We start from the raw sequence: 18,141 nt of genomic DNA on the forward strand, positions 1-18,141 counted from the left end.
TTATGATTCTACAAAATATACTTTGGCATAGCTGGAATATAGCCAAGGGTACAAAAGCTAAATTGCTTTGCCCACTTTTGCCTCCAGCCCTGCCCACCACTGGCAGACAGTCTCTGGAAGGTTGCCCATGGCCCTCTGTCCCTGTCCTGCTATAAAGGATAGACTACACAAGGCATCGTCTCCTGCAAGAGCAGGGATGTAGCAGTCATCTATATAAAGCTGTTATTCTAACATGTACAATTCCTCGTAGGCTAGAGAAGATTGCTGAACCCATCTTCCTCCCCCGGCCAAACCCTGTACAGTGATACCTCGGGTTACAGACGCTTCAGGTTACAGACTCCGCTAACCCAGAAATAGTACCTCTGGTAAAGAATGTTGCTTCAGGATGAGAAGTGAAATCACGCGGCGGCAGCAGGAGGCCCCATTAGCTAAAGTGGTACCTCAGGTTAAGAACAGTTTCAGGTTAAGAACAGACCTCCAGAACGAATTAAGTTCTTAACCCGAGGTACCACTGTACAATGATCAACTGATCCATGGGCAGAGTGGCTTCAAAGAGCTCTTCAAAACCAGCTTGCCTTCATTGTAGCATCATGCAACGCCCACCTAACTGCCTAATTTGGCCCATGGGATAATGTGTTCCCCACCCCTGCTAATAATCGCTTACAATAGAGCAAGCGTCATTGAACAATGGGACTTGTAAGTAGACATGCATAGGATTACTCAGATTTGCTTTCCTGACTGCTAATTAAGGAAGTACCTTGTGCTTCTTGCTGTCAAGATTTTATGCTTTATTACAGCCACCTGCCTGTAAGTGATGTCCAGGACAAACTACACTTAAATGGGTTGAATTGTGTATACCTTCCCTTTCTACAATTAACAATACAGATCTCTTTTCAGTCTTCATTTATGCAAGTTTATAACCGTGGATTTCACAGGTTGATCAGCCAAGGGTGGGGATATTTTTAGACTGCAACAACATTGGCAGAACAAGGCTAAGACACCATACACTGAATTTCCTACCCACTGGAATTTTCTCTTAATGTGGAGCATGGCTGTCAAGTGTAACCTTGGACCTGGAACGTCTTCTGTGTCCTAAGCAGCTTTTTTAATCCTCTGCAGTCCACTGCCATAGTGACAGAGATATTTAAGTCTTGGGGGAGTTAAGTTTTGCTTTGAAGTCAAGTTAAGAATCTAGGCCTCATGATGCACAAGAGCTGCTAAAGCTGAACTTCTGTGTGAACACCTATTTACTATTTCTGTCCACATCCCTTCTTGCCCATCATCACTTCCTCATACCCTGCCACTCCTTGAAATAAAATCGGAAAGCCTGGAACATTTTGAATTGTGAATTTACACAACATACTTTGTAGCCAAAGATGAGGATTTTGGTGTCTCATTGGTACCTTTGCCCTTCAATTTACTTATTATGTGCTCATTTGAGGAAATTAACAAATGGGGCTTTTTCAGTCACAAGACATCTCTTCCCCCTTACTTGTATTTATATCAATTTTTTCACATACTTGCCTACCTGTTACCAGAGACTGAATCTGGCTGGTCCATTAAAGCAAATGCAGCACTGCTCCACAATAACTTGTCAGCCCTCACCTAGTATCCACATGCCTGCCTTCTGTCTTATAACCAGTCAGGCTCTGACTCTGCCTGTCATTGGTTCTGGCCGCACCTACTGTTGATCTCTTAGCCTTGAGCCCCAATGGACACCAGTCATCACAGCAGAGATTGAAAGGCACTTCAGCTACCTCGTTTTGGCTCTATTTAAAATAACATGGTTTTTTTCCTGCCGGAAACTATCCTCATGCAAAGAGTACTAAAACTAAGCTGACACAGGAATCAACTTTTGGCAGTATTTCTACTTGAGAGATAAGACTTTTGTGGCAGCAGATCTATAGAAGGAAAGCTTTGCACAAATAATTGATCTCGTCTCCAAAATGGTTCCCTATCTACAAGGTAAAGTATCAAGTTCACCTGGCTCAAAGGTAAGAGATAAAGCAACTTCTTTCTGCTTAATGTAATGGAACTCCCATTTTTGCCACTTAGATCCATATTTGGCACATCAGATGTAAAGCGACCCACTTGCTAATGTGATTAAACCATACTGGATAAATCAACTGGATGAGATTTGAGACACTTGTTTGTTTTCACCCCAGCAGCACCTGGAGGGGGGGTGGCCCACAAGGGAGCAGCAACTCCTTTAGATTATCCCTCCTGGACACACGTTAAAGGCTATAAAACATGTCCTGGCCACTTATTTGCAGCATAGTTTAAATTTAATAAAATAAAACAGTTGTGTGTCGAGTACCAAAAAATGTTTCCCCTGCCCAATGTCAGCTTGGCAACAAAAGGGTTAATGGGTAAAACGCGAGACTTTTGGGGCAGAGCCAACAACTCCAGTCCCGCATCCAGTTTTGAGAGCATGTGGAGAAAAGGGTAAAAAGATCCAGCCTCTGGGCACCAAACTATCCTGCACCGTACATCTCAGAATTGCTATCTCCTGGCTCAAAAATGAACATGGCACAGCGAGCTAGACAATACAGTGCAGTTCAGTGCCCCCACCACACCTTGCAGCTTCCAGAACGGCCTACGTGCCACGTAATAAAATGGGAACATGGCACAAAAGAGACTGCAAGGCCCAAGAGGATCAGAGCCCAGAGCTCAGCCCTGCTGGAAGCAGCACACGAGCCCAGACTCAGGCTGCTTCCCTATGGCTGGCTCTCAACCTGAACCACGTATTTCCCACCAACCTTTGCAAAAATCACTGGGGAGTGGGGGGGGGTGGAGAAAAGGACTGGGGTGCACATTCTTTTACTATGAGGATACCCTCTCCCTCACCACCTTTCCTAGAGCAGCAAAGAAACTTGATTCCGAAGAGAGGTCTTTCAAAAAGGCAATATTTGTGCTTTTCTAAGTTTGCAGCAACAGTAAACCCAAAGAAAGCACCCCAAGAGGGGTTCTGGGACTGTAGTTCATGGCAGTGAGAGGAGGGAAGGGTCAAAGAAAAACTAAGCAAAAACCCAAATGAAGCTGGCAAAGGGGGCATTGTCTGAAAGGCCTGACAGTGGGGCAAAAGTACAGGTGGGTATACTGAGCCAGAAAGCAAAGGGGCTGTGATTTAAGAGAGGCCGTTGCCCAGCAGGGTAAGTTCAAAACCTCCACAGTCAGGACTGGTTTTCTGTCGAAGCTGCCTGGGCTTTCCATTCCAACCATGACGTTTTGAGGGTGTGGTTCTCTCTTCTTTCTTTTTAATGGAAACTAAAAGTCTTGGCCTTGCTGTTCCTCATACGCAGCTCCAGGGTGGTGAGCAGAAGGTGAACCGTAGCAAAACAAAAACAAGCTCCAATTTGACTTGATCATAAATTAGCCTTCTCTCCCCCACAAGCTGTCAGTCAGGGCAGGCATTAGGGACACCTGTACCCTTATCTTGGAAAGGGGTCTCAAGAGCCCCTTGCAAGTCTCCTTCAGCAGAAAGCCTCAGCAGACTTAAAATACTCAGACGTTAGGACAGGAGGAAGCTGCCCCTTGCTTCCTCCAAGCCAATCCCAGCAGTGTTTAAGAATCAGCTGGGGTGGGAGGTGTAGAGGATGGGAATTGACGTTTCCCAAATCGACCAGCTCTTTGCTGGGTTCGTAAGAGAGAGATTCAGCAAGTGCTTGGGGGCGGGGAGGAGCTCAGGGCGTGTCGCTTGCCCGGTGGCCCCTAAACCTTCTGCACGGTGCCCTCGACGGGCACTTTCTTTGCCCGCTTCTTCATGCGGCTGCGGGCATAGACGCGGAGAAAGAGCGCCGTGAAGACCACCGCCACTCCCAGCCCGCCCACCACGGTGACCGCGTGGCCGTAGATGAGACACGACAGGAGGATGGCAAAGGCTTGCCGCAAAGTCATGATGATGGTGAAGACGGCGGCTCCAAACTGGTTGATGGTGTAGAAGATGAAGAGCTGCCCGAAGGCTGAGCAGACCGACAGCAGCACGGCGTGGGCGGCAAACTCCGAGTGGCGGGCCATGAAGCGCACCGACTCCAGCAGGGCACCCTGCTCCAGCAGCGAGCCCACCGTGAAGAGGCACGAGAAGACGTTGACGCCAAACATCATCTGCACCGAGGACATCTTGTAGGTGAAGAGGGCGTCCTGCCAGTTGGACGTGAAGCTGTCAAAGACAATGTAGCCTGCCAGGAGGACCACGCCGGAGAAGGTGGTGACCGTGGAGAGGTGCTTGTCGTGGGAGCTGGAGAGCAGGAACATGCTGACTCCGACCGAGATGAGGGCTGCTGTCAGGTACTCCCAGTACTCGTAGCTCTTGCGGGACACCAGCTTGCCCATCAGCATGACCGGAATCACCTTGGAGGCTTTGGCCAGCACCTGCGTGGGGAAGCTGATGTACTTGAGGGCCTCATACTGGCACCAGCTGCTGAGGATGTTGGAGAGGGAGGCGAAGGAATACTTGTACATGGGAGCGCCGTGACGGGGCTGCTTGATCAGGGCGCAGTAGAGGCCGGCCACGGTGCACGCTAGGATCCGGTTCATGAAGACCAGGAACTGAGAATCCTTGAACTTCTCGCCAGGGTCGGACTCGGTTGCGCCGTACGTTCGGGTCATCACCCTCTCCTGGAGGACGCCCCATGTCAGGTAGGAGATCTGCAAAGGAAGAGGAAGAGAGGGGGGAATGGAGGGCAGCTGCCACAACAGACAGTAAGATAGCATCTTGGAGAATCAGGCAAGCAGGAAGCATGATGCTCTTTGGATGCCACTGACCCAAGGAGCTCATAAAGACGCCCACTTTTCCTATACTGTCAACCTACGCAACAGGACGCTGAGGGCCGGATCTGATTGAGATTCTCTTTCCACTCCCAAGCAGGATCTAACCAGATCGGTATTGCACTTCATCCCACAGAGACTATTTTCTATGCCGGGCTATGTTAAGACACCACCTACAAAAATTACAGCAATAAAATGCTAGCTGAGCCACAAGATGCAATGTTTGCCTTGGCATTTCCTATCAGCACAAACAATCTGAACACCATCTGGTTTATGTTTTATGAAATGACCATGATGCTATACAGGATTACATATTTCAGGCACTGAAAAAAGTACATAGCTGGACAGCAGCTGCCACAGAGCACCTGCTTCTGCAGACAGCAGCTTTTAGTGTCCCATCAGGCCTGCAGAATCAACCGTTTTCCTTCTTTGTTTTCGCAGTTCCTTGTAAATGCAGAAGCAGTAATCCCAACACCCTCACTTCAGTAATACGAAAAGTATCATTACTTATGTCCTGTAAATTTGGAATGATCTGAACCAAAGAGATTTCATGACTTGCCTATGGCCATTCAGCAGGATTGGTACATAACTAAATCCACATTAGCTCAGTGCATTAAGAAAATTTCCTTCTCTCTCTCTTTCTTTCAATTTCATTCAAGGACATGCAGCGTTTCCTTCGCATTTCTTTTACAGGTAGCTATGGGCATAACCCAAGGATGCCAAATAAAGTTCTACACTTGCTAAACTATGTCACTCTAGGGCCTGCAGCTCATCGTTATTTTGGACTTACAGTTGCTCCAAGAGCCAAATTAACTACAAAACGCCTCTTATCTATCTTCCGCAGAATGAGTGAGATAAGACAAACAAAATTCTAATCCACCTGATACTGACTGAGCAGAAGTTTTTATCTTTCTAAAATAACAGAAATCCCCTAACTGAACCCAGTGTTCTTACTCCAGTTCAAAAATAACTGGGTGATATTCTGACCTCATTATTGCATGAAGGGTACAAACCATGCAATTCTGAAAGCATCATCTTGGTTTTATTTATTATTTTATTAAATTTATATCACACCCTTCCTCCAAATGAGGCCAGGCTCAAATTTAATTCCAAGTCTCATGAGAACTGAGATTGTAGCATTGCTTAATGGAAGTTATAGGTCAGGAAGGCTGCATATGTCCCAGTACACATAAAGCCAGTGCAATGGGTGGGATATTTTAACCTTGCTTGGAAACTTTGCTCAGCTGTGAACTAACCTTTGAGCCAATCCTACTATCGGTGTAATGCTACCTCTAAATGAGAAGCTCCTAATCACCACCCTAGACAAGCCAAATCAAAGTGGAGTACTAGCTCTCAGTTCTTTACCTGCAGGCCAGTTGCACAAAACAGCAGCTTAAAGAACTGCCGGGCTGTAGAGGACTCAACGGTCTCATTCCGAGCTGCTAGCAAGGTATCGTCCTGGTGTACAGATTTGGCCTCATTGCCAAAGACACATGATTTGATAACTGGAAAGCAAATGCCACGGCCTAAGAGGGAAAGGAGCAAAAACACATTAGCCACAACACTGAATCACACCAGTTGGGGGCATGGGGGAGGGAGGAAGGGAAGCCACGCACATTACAGCTGCGAATGTTGTCCCCACAATCACCACCAAATAAGAACTAAGAAGAAGAAGAAGAAGAAGAAGAAGAAGAAGAAGAAGAAGAAGAAGAAGAAGAAGAGTTGTTGTTTGGATTTGATATCCCGCCTTTCACTCCCTTTAAGGAGTCTCAAAGCAGCTAACATTCTCCTTTCCCTTCCTCCCCCACAACAAACACTCTGTGAGGTGAGTGGGGCTGAGAGGCTTCAAAGAAGTGTGACTGGCCCAAGGTCACCCAGCAGCTGCATGTGGAGGAGCGGAGACGCGAACCCGGTTCCCCAGATTACATGAATACCGCTCTTAACCACTACACCACACTGGCTCCTGCTGGATTAGGCCAAAGGCCCGCCATAGTCCCGCATCTTGTTCTCACAGTGGCCAACCAGTTGCCTGTGGAAAGAATGGCTGTGAGCAGGACTTGAGAGCAGCAGCATTCTTTTCACTTGCGATTCCCAGATACTGGTTCTCGGAGACATAGCACCACCATATGTGGTTTCCTGATGGCACTTCCAAACAGATTTACTTGCCTCTTCTCTAGGCCAGTCCTACTCTACTCTGCTCACAGTGCTTGCCCCCAGCTAAGAGAAAACAGACTTACTGAGCTGCAGAAAATCAGAGAGATAGTGATGCAGATCTTATACCCACATTTCCATGGCTATTCCTTGCAAATCTCCCAATTTCCTCAACAGGTAATGGCTACAGATTCTGTGCTTGCTAGCATGATAACACTGATGGAGTGGACACAGTGTTTGAAATTCGCCAGGTGTCAGGCACATTTTGCACCCGGCTATCGGCCACTTGCGACCAAGTGAAGATGGCCGGGCACCAGGATGGCACCTGACGTCTCCGCCATCTGGAGGTCCATCTGCCTGGGGATCCTTGTATCATGACTGTTTTCACACACTAGCAACATACCCCGTAGAATTCTATCCATTATATTTTATCTGCACAATCAGAATGAATTTCAGGAACCAGAAAGTTGCATTGAAATGTAAATGTAAATAAAAAGAAGGCACCTTTTATCATATGTGGTGGACTTGTAAATTAGTAAAAGAATTCTGGGAGATTATATATAATGAACCGGAAAAAATCTTTAAAGTAACTTTTTATTAAAAACCCCCAAAGCTTTTCTTCTAGGAATTCTAGGCACCGAAATATCAACGGATCAGAAAAGACTATTAATGTACGCGACTACTGCTGCTCGGATGCTACTAGCCCAGAGAAGAATGGCAGATTAAGTTGAAGGACTATGCCAAAATGGCAAGAAGAATCAGGAAGACCAAAACTTTAATAAGGAAAGGGGAAAATATATAATTTACCTTAAAAATCATTGTAAACAAAATTATTAGTAGAATTGGAATAATACTTGTAATTTAACGTTGAATTATGGTTCAAATGGAGATTTAATAGATTTGGATTAATAGAGAAGATGCAGAAGAAAAAAAGTTAACTAAGGACCCACAAAGGGGAAGAGGGCAGTCCAGGGGAATCTATGGAATTCTCTTTTTATTTGGGTTGTTTGACAAATGTTTGTAAATTTCAAAATTTGAAAAACTAAATAAATTTATAAATAAACACAACTTTTGAGCCATCAGGCCCCAAAATGGCAACGAGGCATTCCGTTTTGGCGACTGTAACCCTGCTTTAAGGAGCCATTTGACACCTAGCTTATATATCTGAGTTTCTAACACTGAGTGAACATACTGATTGCGCACTTAGAAGTCGACAATGATTGCATTCTGGGGCAGTTTCAAGTCCAGGATAGCACAGCTGAGGGGCTGCAGAAGATACGATGGGCTCAGAAAGAGCTATCTCAGCTGCAACATCAGGAAACCACTCTGTGTGCATATTCCTACCACTTACCTGTTTCAAGGTAATTTTTCCTCTTGAAGTATTGTATAAGCAAGAAGCCTGGAACCACAATACTTGCATAGCCTGCGGCATTGACCAAAAAGCGAAACAGCCAGAAGTCTCCCCAGGAGTCCTGGTGGACAGCAGGTACCTCTTCATTCGCAGTCACTATGGGGAGAGCAGCCAGCGCAAGAGCCAGGCAGAACCTGCCAAGAAAAAGAGCAGGCCGTAAGCCAAAGGGAATCCCTGGATCCGGTGAAAAGTTTATACAGGCAACTCTCTCATCACACATGGGAAGCATTCAAGATTCCCGCCCCCCTTCCTCTAGCAACAGGCGAAACCAAGAACCCCAGAAACCAAGCAGCTACATCTGTCTTGTGCAGGATTCTCACAGCAAATGCTGCAGACGTGCTTCCAGCTTCAAAGCTGAGTGAAGAAATTCTGCACATGCAATCCCTATGCCTGTCTGCGGAACTATTGCCTTTCACTTAATCTGGCACGACACCAAGGACAGAGGCCTGTGAGAGCTCCCATTTGTCAGATCTTTGGTCTTTTCAAACACCCTTCCTTGGAGTCAGGGAGAGAGATAAAAGAAATGAAATGAAACAGTAAGGCTGGGATGCAATAGACACAGGCAAACAGAGAACACGCTAAACACCCTCCTTTTGGGATCTCAGACAAGCTGTGCACATTAACATGCACAAACACAGATCTTGGAACAGGCGGGTCCTGGTGTCCCCTGAGCAGCAAAGTCAGAGTGACCTTCCTACAAAGCAAATAAGTGTAGTGGCTGAGGGCTCCGTTGGTACTTACCACCCAGACATTCTATGGGGCAGGAGTGTCCTTGGAATATGGCAGCACATAACTCCCAGATACGTCACAGAACAAGCCTATTAAAAACTATATTCTTACTCAGCATGGGAAGCAGACAACTGTGCTGCTCACTCAAATCTATTACAGAGGAATCGCACGTATTTTCAGACTTCAGGGCGAGAGCCAATGAGCAGCTGTGTAGTTGTGCAGAAATTCACCACAGACACGTGAGAGAAGGAGCTAATGTCTCCCTGGAGTAGCCACAGTGCAGTTGCGCCACAAAGAGATAACACTCCAAAAGAGGAGGCAGATTAATGACTGTGCTGTCAAGCCCCTTTTCATCCTGTTAGCGGCAAAGAAACCCACAGGGTCTCAACTGGCCTTTTAGCCAGTGACCCTGAATCTGTCAAACTCAAGTTATGCACATTTGGAGCGAGCGTTGTTTTCCGAAACAAGATGGCGAGCTAGAGGTGGGCAGAGAAACTCGGAAGAATAGGTAGCAAGATCAAGGGAGAATCTCTGTTACAAACAAGAAGCTATGCAGAGAGAGCGCCCTTGAACCATCAGAAGGCATGAAGAAGACTATCCGTGGCTGCAAGCCATGATGGTTATGCTCTGCCTCCATGCAGGCAGGAAGTAATGTTCCTCAGAACTACTTGCTGGAATCCTCTTCTGCTCGAATCCTGCTTGCTGGTTTCCCACAGGCATCTGGCTGGCCATGGTGAGAACAGGAAACTGGACTAGATCCAGCAGGCTCTTCTTCTGTTCTTATGCAGTCCCCCCCCCCCCCGCCACCGTGATTCCCGAGCCTCAAAGGCACCGCTGACACTTTTCTACGTTGTCCCCCTGCAACTGTGAGAGACAGAAGCCCTGTTTGTTAATTTACCTCACATGGTTAGAATCGTGTGAGGGAGAGTGGGGTCAAGCACAATAGCTCTGCTGAGTCCCCACCCCCACAGCTCAACATTTCTCGGAGGGCAAATGTCTGCAGCGAGGAGCTGGAGCCACCGATGTAGACGTCAAACTTGCACAAAGGCAGCAGGTTCCCTGCTACAGATGTCTGCGCTCCAACATGTGAAGGGTGACAGGGACCAGCACTGTGATGCACATGCAACCTTATTCTTCCCTTCACCGTGTGAGAAACATACTGCCCTAAGGCTAGTCCTTCCATCTCCAGCTGAAGGCAGAATAGTAAATTCTTCACTTGTGCCACGTTTTTCTGGACACCATGGAATCACAACTATCATAGCTGCATGCTTATTCAGAAGCAAGTCTCAATATGTTGTGCAGAGCTTCGTTCCATAGGATTCCAGCCTAATGAAAAGTTGAGCCGTTACTCAAATATACTAAAGCTTCCAAGGCAGAATTAATACCCTCTTGCTGACAACTTCAACCCTTTAACTCGGAGTTTCTCAAACTGAGGTCCTCAGCTGTTGTTGGACTATAACCCCCATCATCTCTGACCACTGGTCCTGCTAGCTAGGGATGATGGGTATCATAGTCCAACAACAGCTGAGGAGCCCACTTTGAATAATTCTGTTAACTGTTTCCCCATCCTCTCTCTTTCTACCCACCAACTGCCTTGGACAGGCATGTGCCAGCGCAAGATCTTTTGCAAGATATGAAACCACAGGAAACCGGTTTTGAGTAAGTTCAAAGAGGCTCTGAAACAGCCCTCTGAGGTCAGTTTCAAAGCATTGCCCTCTTACATCGTTTGTTCATGCTGTGGCAAGCACTACCCAAATTACAGAAATAATTGTTAGAAAAATTTCCACACCTCGTTGCATAAAACTGTAGTCCAGGCACCCAGGAATTTCAAATATCTTTTTTTCCCCCCAAGCCATGAATATATTATACTCTGGTGGTTTCCAGATAAATGTAAAAAACTACAGCCACAAGACTCAATTATTGCAATGTCCCCTGTCTGAAGGTTCCAGCTGGCACAAAATGTTGCAGTTAGATGGTTGGTGGGGTCATATTACCACCAGCACATCACCCCAGTGCTTAATGGTTGCACTAGCTGTCCACACGCTACTAGGGCACATTCACAGTTCCTGGACAACTTTTGTCCAGGTTAACTTAAGGACCATTTGACGCCAAACCCGGAGTCTCTGTTAGTGATCCCTCACGGCTCAGACACATTACCACGCATTCTGTGGATTCCCCTCCCACCCAGCTGAACTCAGACAATATCCTTCTTTATTGACCTTCACACACCTGATCACTGAAGGAGAAGAAAATCAGCAGGCATTTTAAATAATTTTATGGAGAATTTATCACACAGTACTAGCTTTTGAAAATACTATTCCCTTGTGTGGTCAGGACTCTCAGGCCGTAGACTTTTCAGCAAGGAGGCAAGAGACTGCTTATGTTTGATTTGCCTATTTCACTCCCAAGTAAGTCATAATCCCTAAATATATCACTGGTCCTGGTATCCCCAACTGCATGGGCACCTCCCTGTGTGATTAGCCACTTAGAGGGAAACTGGTTTAAATCAATTTCAGCCTGGCTTAATTCAACTGCTTTGGGCCAGGGCAGAAGTGCCCTTTTCCCAGAGAAAAGGGAATAAACCAGCCAAGCAACAGTTCTCTTTCCTGCTTTGGTTCACAGCTCCCTGGCCCGTGAGCAGGGCCAGATTTAGGACTGATGAGGCCCTAAGCTACTGAAGGTAATGGGAGCCCTTTATTTGTCCAGCTGTCCTTTGTCAACAACAAATTGTCGCTTTTTTGTGTTGAATATATGCTATATGGTAATTTATGGACCTAATAGGTATCTAAAGCCATTTGCACATAAAAAAAATATGTATTTTGTCAAAATAATTGTTGATCTGAAATACAACTAAGAAGTATATTATTAGTAAAATAAATATTAAGCTCTAACTGTATGTAGGTTTTATTTTATTTGTTTTTTATCTTATATTTTGGAAATGTACATCCAGGGTTTTTTCCCTTTAAAGTTTCTTGGGGCCCCCAAGAGAGTGGGGCCCCAAGCTATAGCTTGTTTAGCTTATATGTAAATCTGGCACTGCCTGTGAGCCACTTTCGCCCTGTGTTTCTCCCTCCCAGCTTCAGACAAGGCAGCTAGTGTTACAGGTGAGCTCTCACTTCTGCCAGGCAAGCAAAACCAGCACCAGTGCTAGGAATGAAAGAAGCTTTCATAGCTTCAAACCCACAAAGAAACCAGGAAGTCGGAGCTCATATATACCTCTACTGTTCCCTTTCACACTGGACAGACGTGCTTTTGACACGCACCCCACCCCCACGGATAGGCGGCTCTCTACTAGGGCAAGAGCGGTCTGAGACAAAGCCCCCTTTGGCAGACCTTTCCATTTCAGTTCCTCCGGCAAGATGGTTCTGAAGCAGGAGTACAAATCACCATAGACCTCCGTTCTCAATGCTAGTGACAAAAAAGCCACAAGAAAGTGGAGCACAAAAAGATCATGGAAGCAAATGCCCTTCACCCTTCAATTGCATTTCTCCTGCAGCTAGTTCTGTGGGCCTTAAGAGATTCCTCCCTTCTTTGGATCCACAGTCAGAATTACTTGGCAAGTATTTGCATCTATTAGGCTTCTATGACATACTGTCTCACAATTAGGGTGGTTAGGAAGTGGCAAAAGGGCACATTTACGGCCAACCTATTTAGAGGAAAGGCCATAGCTCAGAGAACCTGCTGCTCTGCATCTCCAGGTTGGACAGGAGAAATGTGCCATCTGAAACTCTGGAGAGCCACTGCCAGTCAGTGTAGACAATACTGAGCTAGATAGGAAAATGATCCGATTTGGTATAGCTTCCAATGTTCTTTTGTTCCATATGTATACCATATTGGCTCGAATATAAGCCGCACTTTTTTTCCAAATTCTGTGAAAAGTTAAAGTGCATCCTATATTCGGAACCGAGTGCTGTGTGCCTGGCTCCCAGCACTACCGCCCTGAATGGGGGGCAGGGGGGGCGGTGGTGGCTTGAGGAGGAAGTGCTGGGAGGCAGGCGCGCATGCTCAGAACCGAGCCCCTGTCCCCTGTTCAGGGCAATAGTGCCAGGAGGTGGGCTGCACCCGCAAATAAGCCTTGAATTTTAAAGGTGCGGCTTATATTCAGACCAATACAGTAAATAAAGTGCATGGATTGAAATTGGCTTTAGTGAGTGCAAGCGTGGAACCAGGGGAATATTGCACATATTGCATTACACTATTAATCAGCTTTCAAATCAAGCTTGAGGAGGCAGGCATTCACCTCCCTTAACATAACTGCCAATGCTTGCCTTGGACCCAGGAGCTCCTGATTCCAGGGTGAGGGACATTCACTGTGTATGTTTCCCCCCCACCCTGCAGAGGAAACTTTAGGGACCAGCTCCCACCCACAGCTTATGTCTCGCTTGAGGACTCCCAGTTCTAAGTATTTGGTCTCTGCAGGTGGTATAGTGATGTGCATGCAGACAACACAAAAACTTAGCGCAGCATCTCATTCTTGCTCTCACTTCTGCGTTCAAGGGCCAGAAGTAAAGCATCCAGGAGCCTCGTACATGGTGCTGAATCACATTTCTGACACTTATCAGTCAATCCTAGTTACCAGGAGGCAATCACTACTTGACACTGCTAATCTAACAGTTAGAAAATTACAAGGTGCTATTTGTTAGCTCTCTTAACCAGCAAATAATAAAAACAATTTGAAAACCAAAGGAAAGCTAAAGGCAAATCTCAGCCACAGCAACAAGAAAATGTTATGAAAAATAAAGCTCTTCCAATGACTGGCATCTCTAGCCTAAGGGCTTCCCAAAACACAGAAGCAAGAATAGCAGAGGCCGCTGATCAGCTAGTCTTCAGAGTTCATTAGGAGAACAAACAAGTCACACTTGCCTGTCAAGCAATCATTAAAATTGCAGAGCAGCACACTTCTGGACAGTGTCACCACAAGACACTGAAGCTCGCTTATGAACCATGAACGGGAATTTAACCACATATAAATGCCCCCAAATAGTTTATTATTCTTATTTCATATTATAATGTAAAATGCCCCCAAATAGTGACTGATTTATATAATAGACACTTTTCATTGTTTAAACATATTCTAAATATTTCTACTGGATTCCAAGAAATCCAGAGCTCAGAAAGCACTATTTGCAAGCCTCAGAGAAACTCACAGGGCTACTTGCTATGTAGAGCAGTCAGGGTAAGAATCCTGGTGCAAAAAGATCCACAGGGAGAGGTTGTTTTGGGCAGTTGTCAGCTTAGAACTCTGGGAGCTGAAGGAATGTCATAATTACAATGAAGGCTGGATTTCTAGGCTTGCCCACAACTGACTAAACTTCTTTAACATCAAACTGTTATTGATTCACCTACTAAAATGAAATTTACAACAACAACAAAAGGCACTCTAGTTTCAGGGCATTTTAAACTACTGGCCACGAAGTATTATTGGACCAGTTAAGCAGAGTGGAAGAAATACAAACTGTTATTGCCCTTTGGTGGCTTTCTCTTTCAATCTGACAATATTAGAGAATGGTGATGGGGAGATTTTCATTTGCTACTTGAAGTTTTTTTGTGGGAATCTATTTAATATCCCATGAAACATTGGGATTACCTGCAGATTTGGAGTGTGGTATCATCTCTAAATTGGCAACACTCAGAGCTATCTTTCATTTCTATTTACAGGTAGGTAGCCGTGTTGGTCTGCCATAGTCAAAATAAAAAAAATCCTTCCAGTAGCACCTTAAAGACCAACTAAGTTAGTTCTTGGTATGAGCTTTCGTGTGCATGCACACTTCTTCAGATACACTGAAACAGAAGGTGCCAGATCCTTCTATATACACTTCTATATACACTTCAGATACACTGTTTCAGTGTATCTGAAGAAGTGTGCATGCACACGAAAGCTCATACCAAGAACTAACTTAGTTGGTCTTTAAGGTGCTACTGGAAGGAATTTTTTTTTATTTTTTCATTTCTATCTAATCTAATAGCAATGGTCTTAGTGTTTACACCCGTGCTTAGAGGCAATTTTAGCAAAGATTCACCCATTACAAGGTGAATCCAGACAAGGTGATTATAGCAAGTGGGCCATGTGATTTGGGGATGTGTTTTTGGATGGTGTCTCAATGTCCCTCAAAGAACAAATATTCAGATTGGGAGTACTCCTGGAGCTGGCTTTGCTGATAGGTGCACATTTGTGGTCCAGCTCAAAAAGAGGACAGGACACCTGCAACATTACTAGTGTGCAGAAGAGGAAATGTCAGGTGTCAAGCTACTCCTTCTGGGATTCCCTACTCCACAACTATTAAAAGTATAAGAGCTGTGGTCTCTTTTACACATGGCTGCTCTAAGCTTTGGCCAGAGACTTTTTTCTTTAATAACCAATATGTGAACTGCATCCCTTCCTGGAAAACAAGGCCCTAGCAGCCATCATTCGTGTATTTTTTAAACTCTGAAGTTTGACTACTGCAAATAAACTACAAATGAGGCTGCCTTTTAAGACTGGAAATGTCAGCTTGTACAAAATGCAAAAGTCTATGATCTAATTGGAGTCAAAAATTGAGAGCATACGCCAGCTGCGTTCTGCAATACTGATTATCAGGTTCTGGGCACAATTCAAACTGAATGTGATAACTGAACAAGTCCTATGTAGCTTGTGTCCTCCACAAGCCTTTTTTACTCAAGATTTTTAGGTGTAGATCTGCTCCATATTCCATAAAACTGTGACTGGGGTTGTTGTTGTTTAGTCATTTAGTCGTGTCCGACTCTTCGTGACCCCATGGACCAGAGCACAGAGAACTGTGACTGTGGTTAGGAGCAAGATTGTTCTTAGGAAGAACATCCACTTGAAGTAATTTATCCTAAAAGACACCTGCCTAAGCCTGTGCAGCTCCACATTTTTTTTAAGGAAAAAAGGTAATATTTTTGTTTAGCTAAGCTTTGGCAGATTTTTTTTCCAACTTCAGTTTTGAATGTTTTTTAATTTTTTATTGTATATTTGTACAGCCAACCACCTGATAGCTCCATGTGTTTACAAACTGCAGCAAGAACCCCAGTCAGCAAATTAAGGAAACTGTTAATCTCAGTTTCCAATTCAAGATGCTGATACTGACCTTTAACATCAGTCAGCAACGCTGTGCCCACGGGTGCCAGTGTGCCCGTCAATACCTGCTATGGTGCCTGTGAAGGGTCTCAGTATATAAATCCTCATAAATCCAGAATGCAGTAGAGACTGCTTGTTCTTTGTGCTCCATCCTTGTTTACACTGGCTCAGCTTCTTAGTCATTGAACTTGCTCTCTTAAACATGCTCATGTTTCACTAGATACTAGGAGTTGACCCTCCTATCCATTCTGAACAGAGGAGAGGTACAAAGAGTTTCATTTGTGAATAAGCATGGCAGTGGCTGAAATAGGCTCCTTTTTCAATTGATGAGACAACTGATTCTGTGGTCTGTCAAATCCCTTTACGAACTGACTGGCCTTCATAAAGTGGCACTCTGTAGAGCAAGGATGGAGAGACTGTGGCCCACTAGGTATCACTGGACTCCAGCTTCCAGGCAATGGTCATGGATGATGGGAGTTATAGCCCAGAACCACCTTGAAGGCCATGGGTTCCCCATCCCTGCAGTGGATAACTTCATAAGATGTGTTATAAGTACTAATGAAATTGTCACCTTTGAGCTTTGAATTTTTTAGTTATTTCAGATGCACTTACCATTTGCACACTCAAGCTGATACAAACAGAGCAAAATGCTTCCCTTACACTTTAAATCTGGATTCTTAACTATACTGACTACTATTCCCACATAAATGATCACATCCTGTAGCGTCATAATCCTCAAACAACTCCCACCATAAATTCCTTACACAAAACAGCCACTGCGGATAGAATTCCCATTCTACCTGTTAAGTGTGAATGAAGAAAGCGAGGTGAGGACAAGCATCCTTACCATTTACTGTGATTATAGCAAGGTAAAAAAAAAAGCATTAAAGAATTATTGGCTTGCATTAAAATTGTATACACGCCATTAAAATATAGAGCCCATGAGTTACTTCAGATTAATCCATTCAGATTTTAGCTGTGAAATCGTCCGCACAGTGATTTTCACTTACTGCATCCTAACCCCGGCTGGTATGAAGCATCAAATTTCCTGGTAAGCAGGGTTGGACTGGAGCCTTAGTTTTAAAAGACACCCAGTTAAGAAGGTATAGAATTGAAGCCCAATGCCTCTATGTAATCTACTAGGCTATTAAGGCAACCTTGATACCAATTCGATGTCAACATGAAACCAACTACGTGGCCTTGGATAAATGATGATTTCAAAGTCAAGTTGCTCAGCGGGTGGAGCTAGAACTGGCCTACCTCGCAGGGTTGACCTGAGGCCGGTTCAGGAAAAAAGATACTCTGCTACTGAGAAGTAAAAAAAACCCACTGATATAAATGGGACTAACTCCCCTAGTAAAGGGATAAAGACTTCCACCTGGAAACATAATACCAGGCATTTATAACCTCCCACACCTGCTTCAAACCCAGGATCAGATCGTACTGTATATCGAGTCTCGCTGGATCCCCCGCTCCCCCCAGATTTCATTTCTATCCGACTCCTCGGCCTCCGGCTGAACCCGGACGAGGCAAGCGAGACAAATCCGCCATCCCGAGAGCTTGGAAAGGGAAACCGAGCTCTTCCCGAGAGCCAGCCCCATCTTTGATTCCCGTTTCCTCCAGAGGCACCCAAGCCTAGCGAGGGGCTCTTCTGCCCGCTCCTCCATGCATCTCTCCCGCCTGACCCACAGCATCCTCCCCGCCCCTGCCCGGAGCCCCCGAAGATGCCGGTAGGCGCCTCCCGCCTTCCCCCCGCTGGTCGCGGGCCCGCCAGCGCGGGAGGGGACGGCCGCCTCATCCCCGGCGCAGAGAAGCGTCCCCCGTCCCGGAAGCCTCTTCCGCCCGCCCCGCGCCCCGGAGTTAGCCCACCTGCGGCCCATGATGCCGGCCGGGCCGGTGCGCTCCGCTCCCCCGCCACTTCGCTGCTCCGAGCCCGGCCGCGCCTCCCTCCCGGCGCCACAGGGCCAGGAACCGGCCACTCGCCCCAGCCGAGCAGGGACTCCGG

At 45.8% G+C, this 18,141-nt stretch overlaps 1 protein-coding gene across 3 annotated transcripts; it reads right to left on the reverse strand.

Moving 5' to 3' along the window:
- Positions 1-2,263: 2,263 nt before the first annotated feature.
- Positions 2,264-18,135, reverse strand: SLC35B2 (solute carrier family 35 member B2). Of its 3 annotated transcripts, none has more exons than XM_081187000.1 (4): positions 18,006-18,135; positions 8,270-8,463; positions 6,133-6,293; positions 2,264-4,647 (listed from the first exon to the last, which is right to left on the reverse strand). In XM_081187000.1, the coding sequence occupies exons 1-4, from the start codon at positions 18,014-18,016 to the stop codon at positions 3,712-3,714; spliced, it is 1,302 nt and encodes a 433-aa protein (XP_081043126.1). In that variant the 5' UTR covers positions 18,017-18,135; the 3' UTR covers positions 2,264-3,711. The 3 variants fall into 3 exon arrangements, with proteins under 3 accessions (XP_081043126.1, XP_081043127.1, XP_081043128.1); XM_081187001.1 differs by lacking the exon at positions 18,006-18,135 and adding an exon at positions 16,202-17,484; XM_081187002.1 differs by lacking the exon at positions 18,006-18,135 and adding an exon at positions 9,071-9,793.
- Between the last annotated feature and the right edge of the window lie 6 nt (positions 18,136-18,141).

This window comes from Podarcis bocagei, assembly GCF_964188305.1.
Source record: "Podarcis bocagei genome assembly, chromosome: 3".
In the NCBI taxonomy this organism is placed as follows: Eukaryota; Metazoa; Chordata; class Lepidosauria; order Squamata; family Lacertidae; genus Podarcis; species Podarcis bocagei.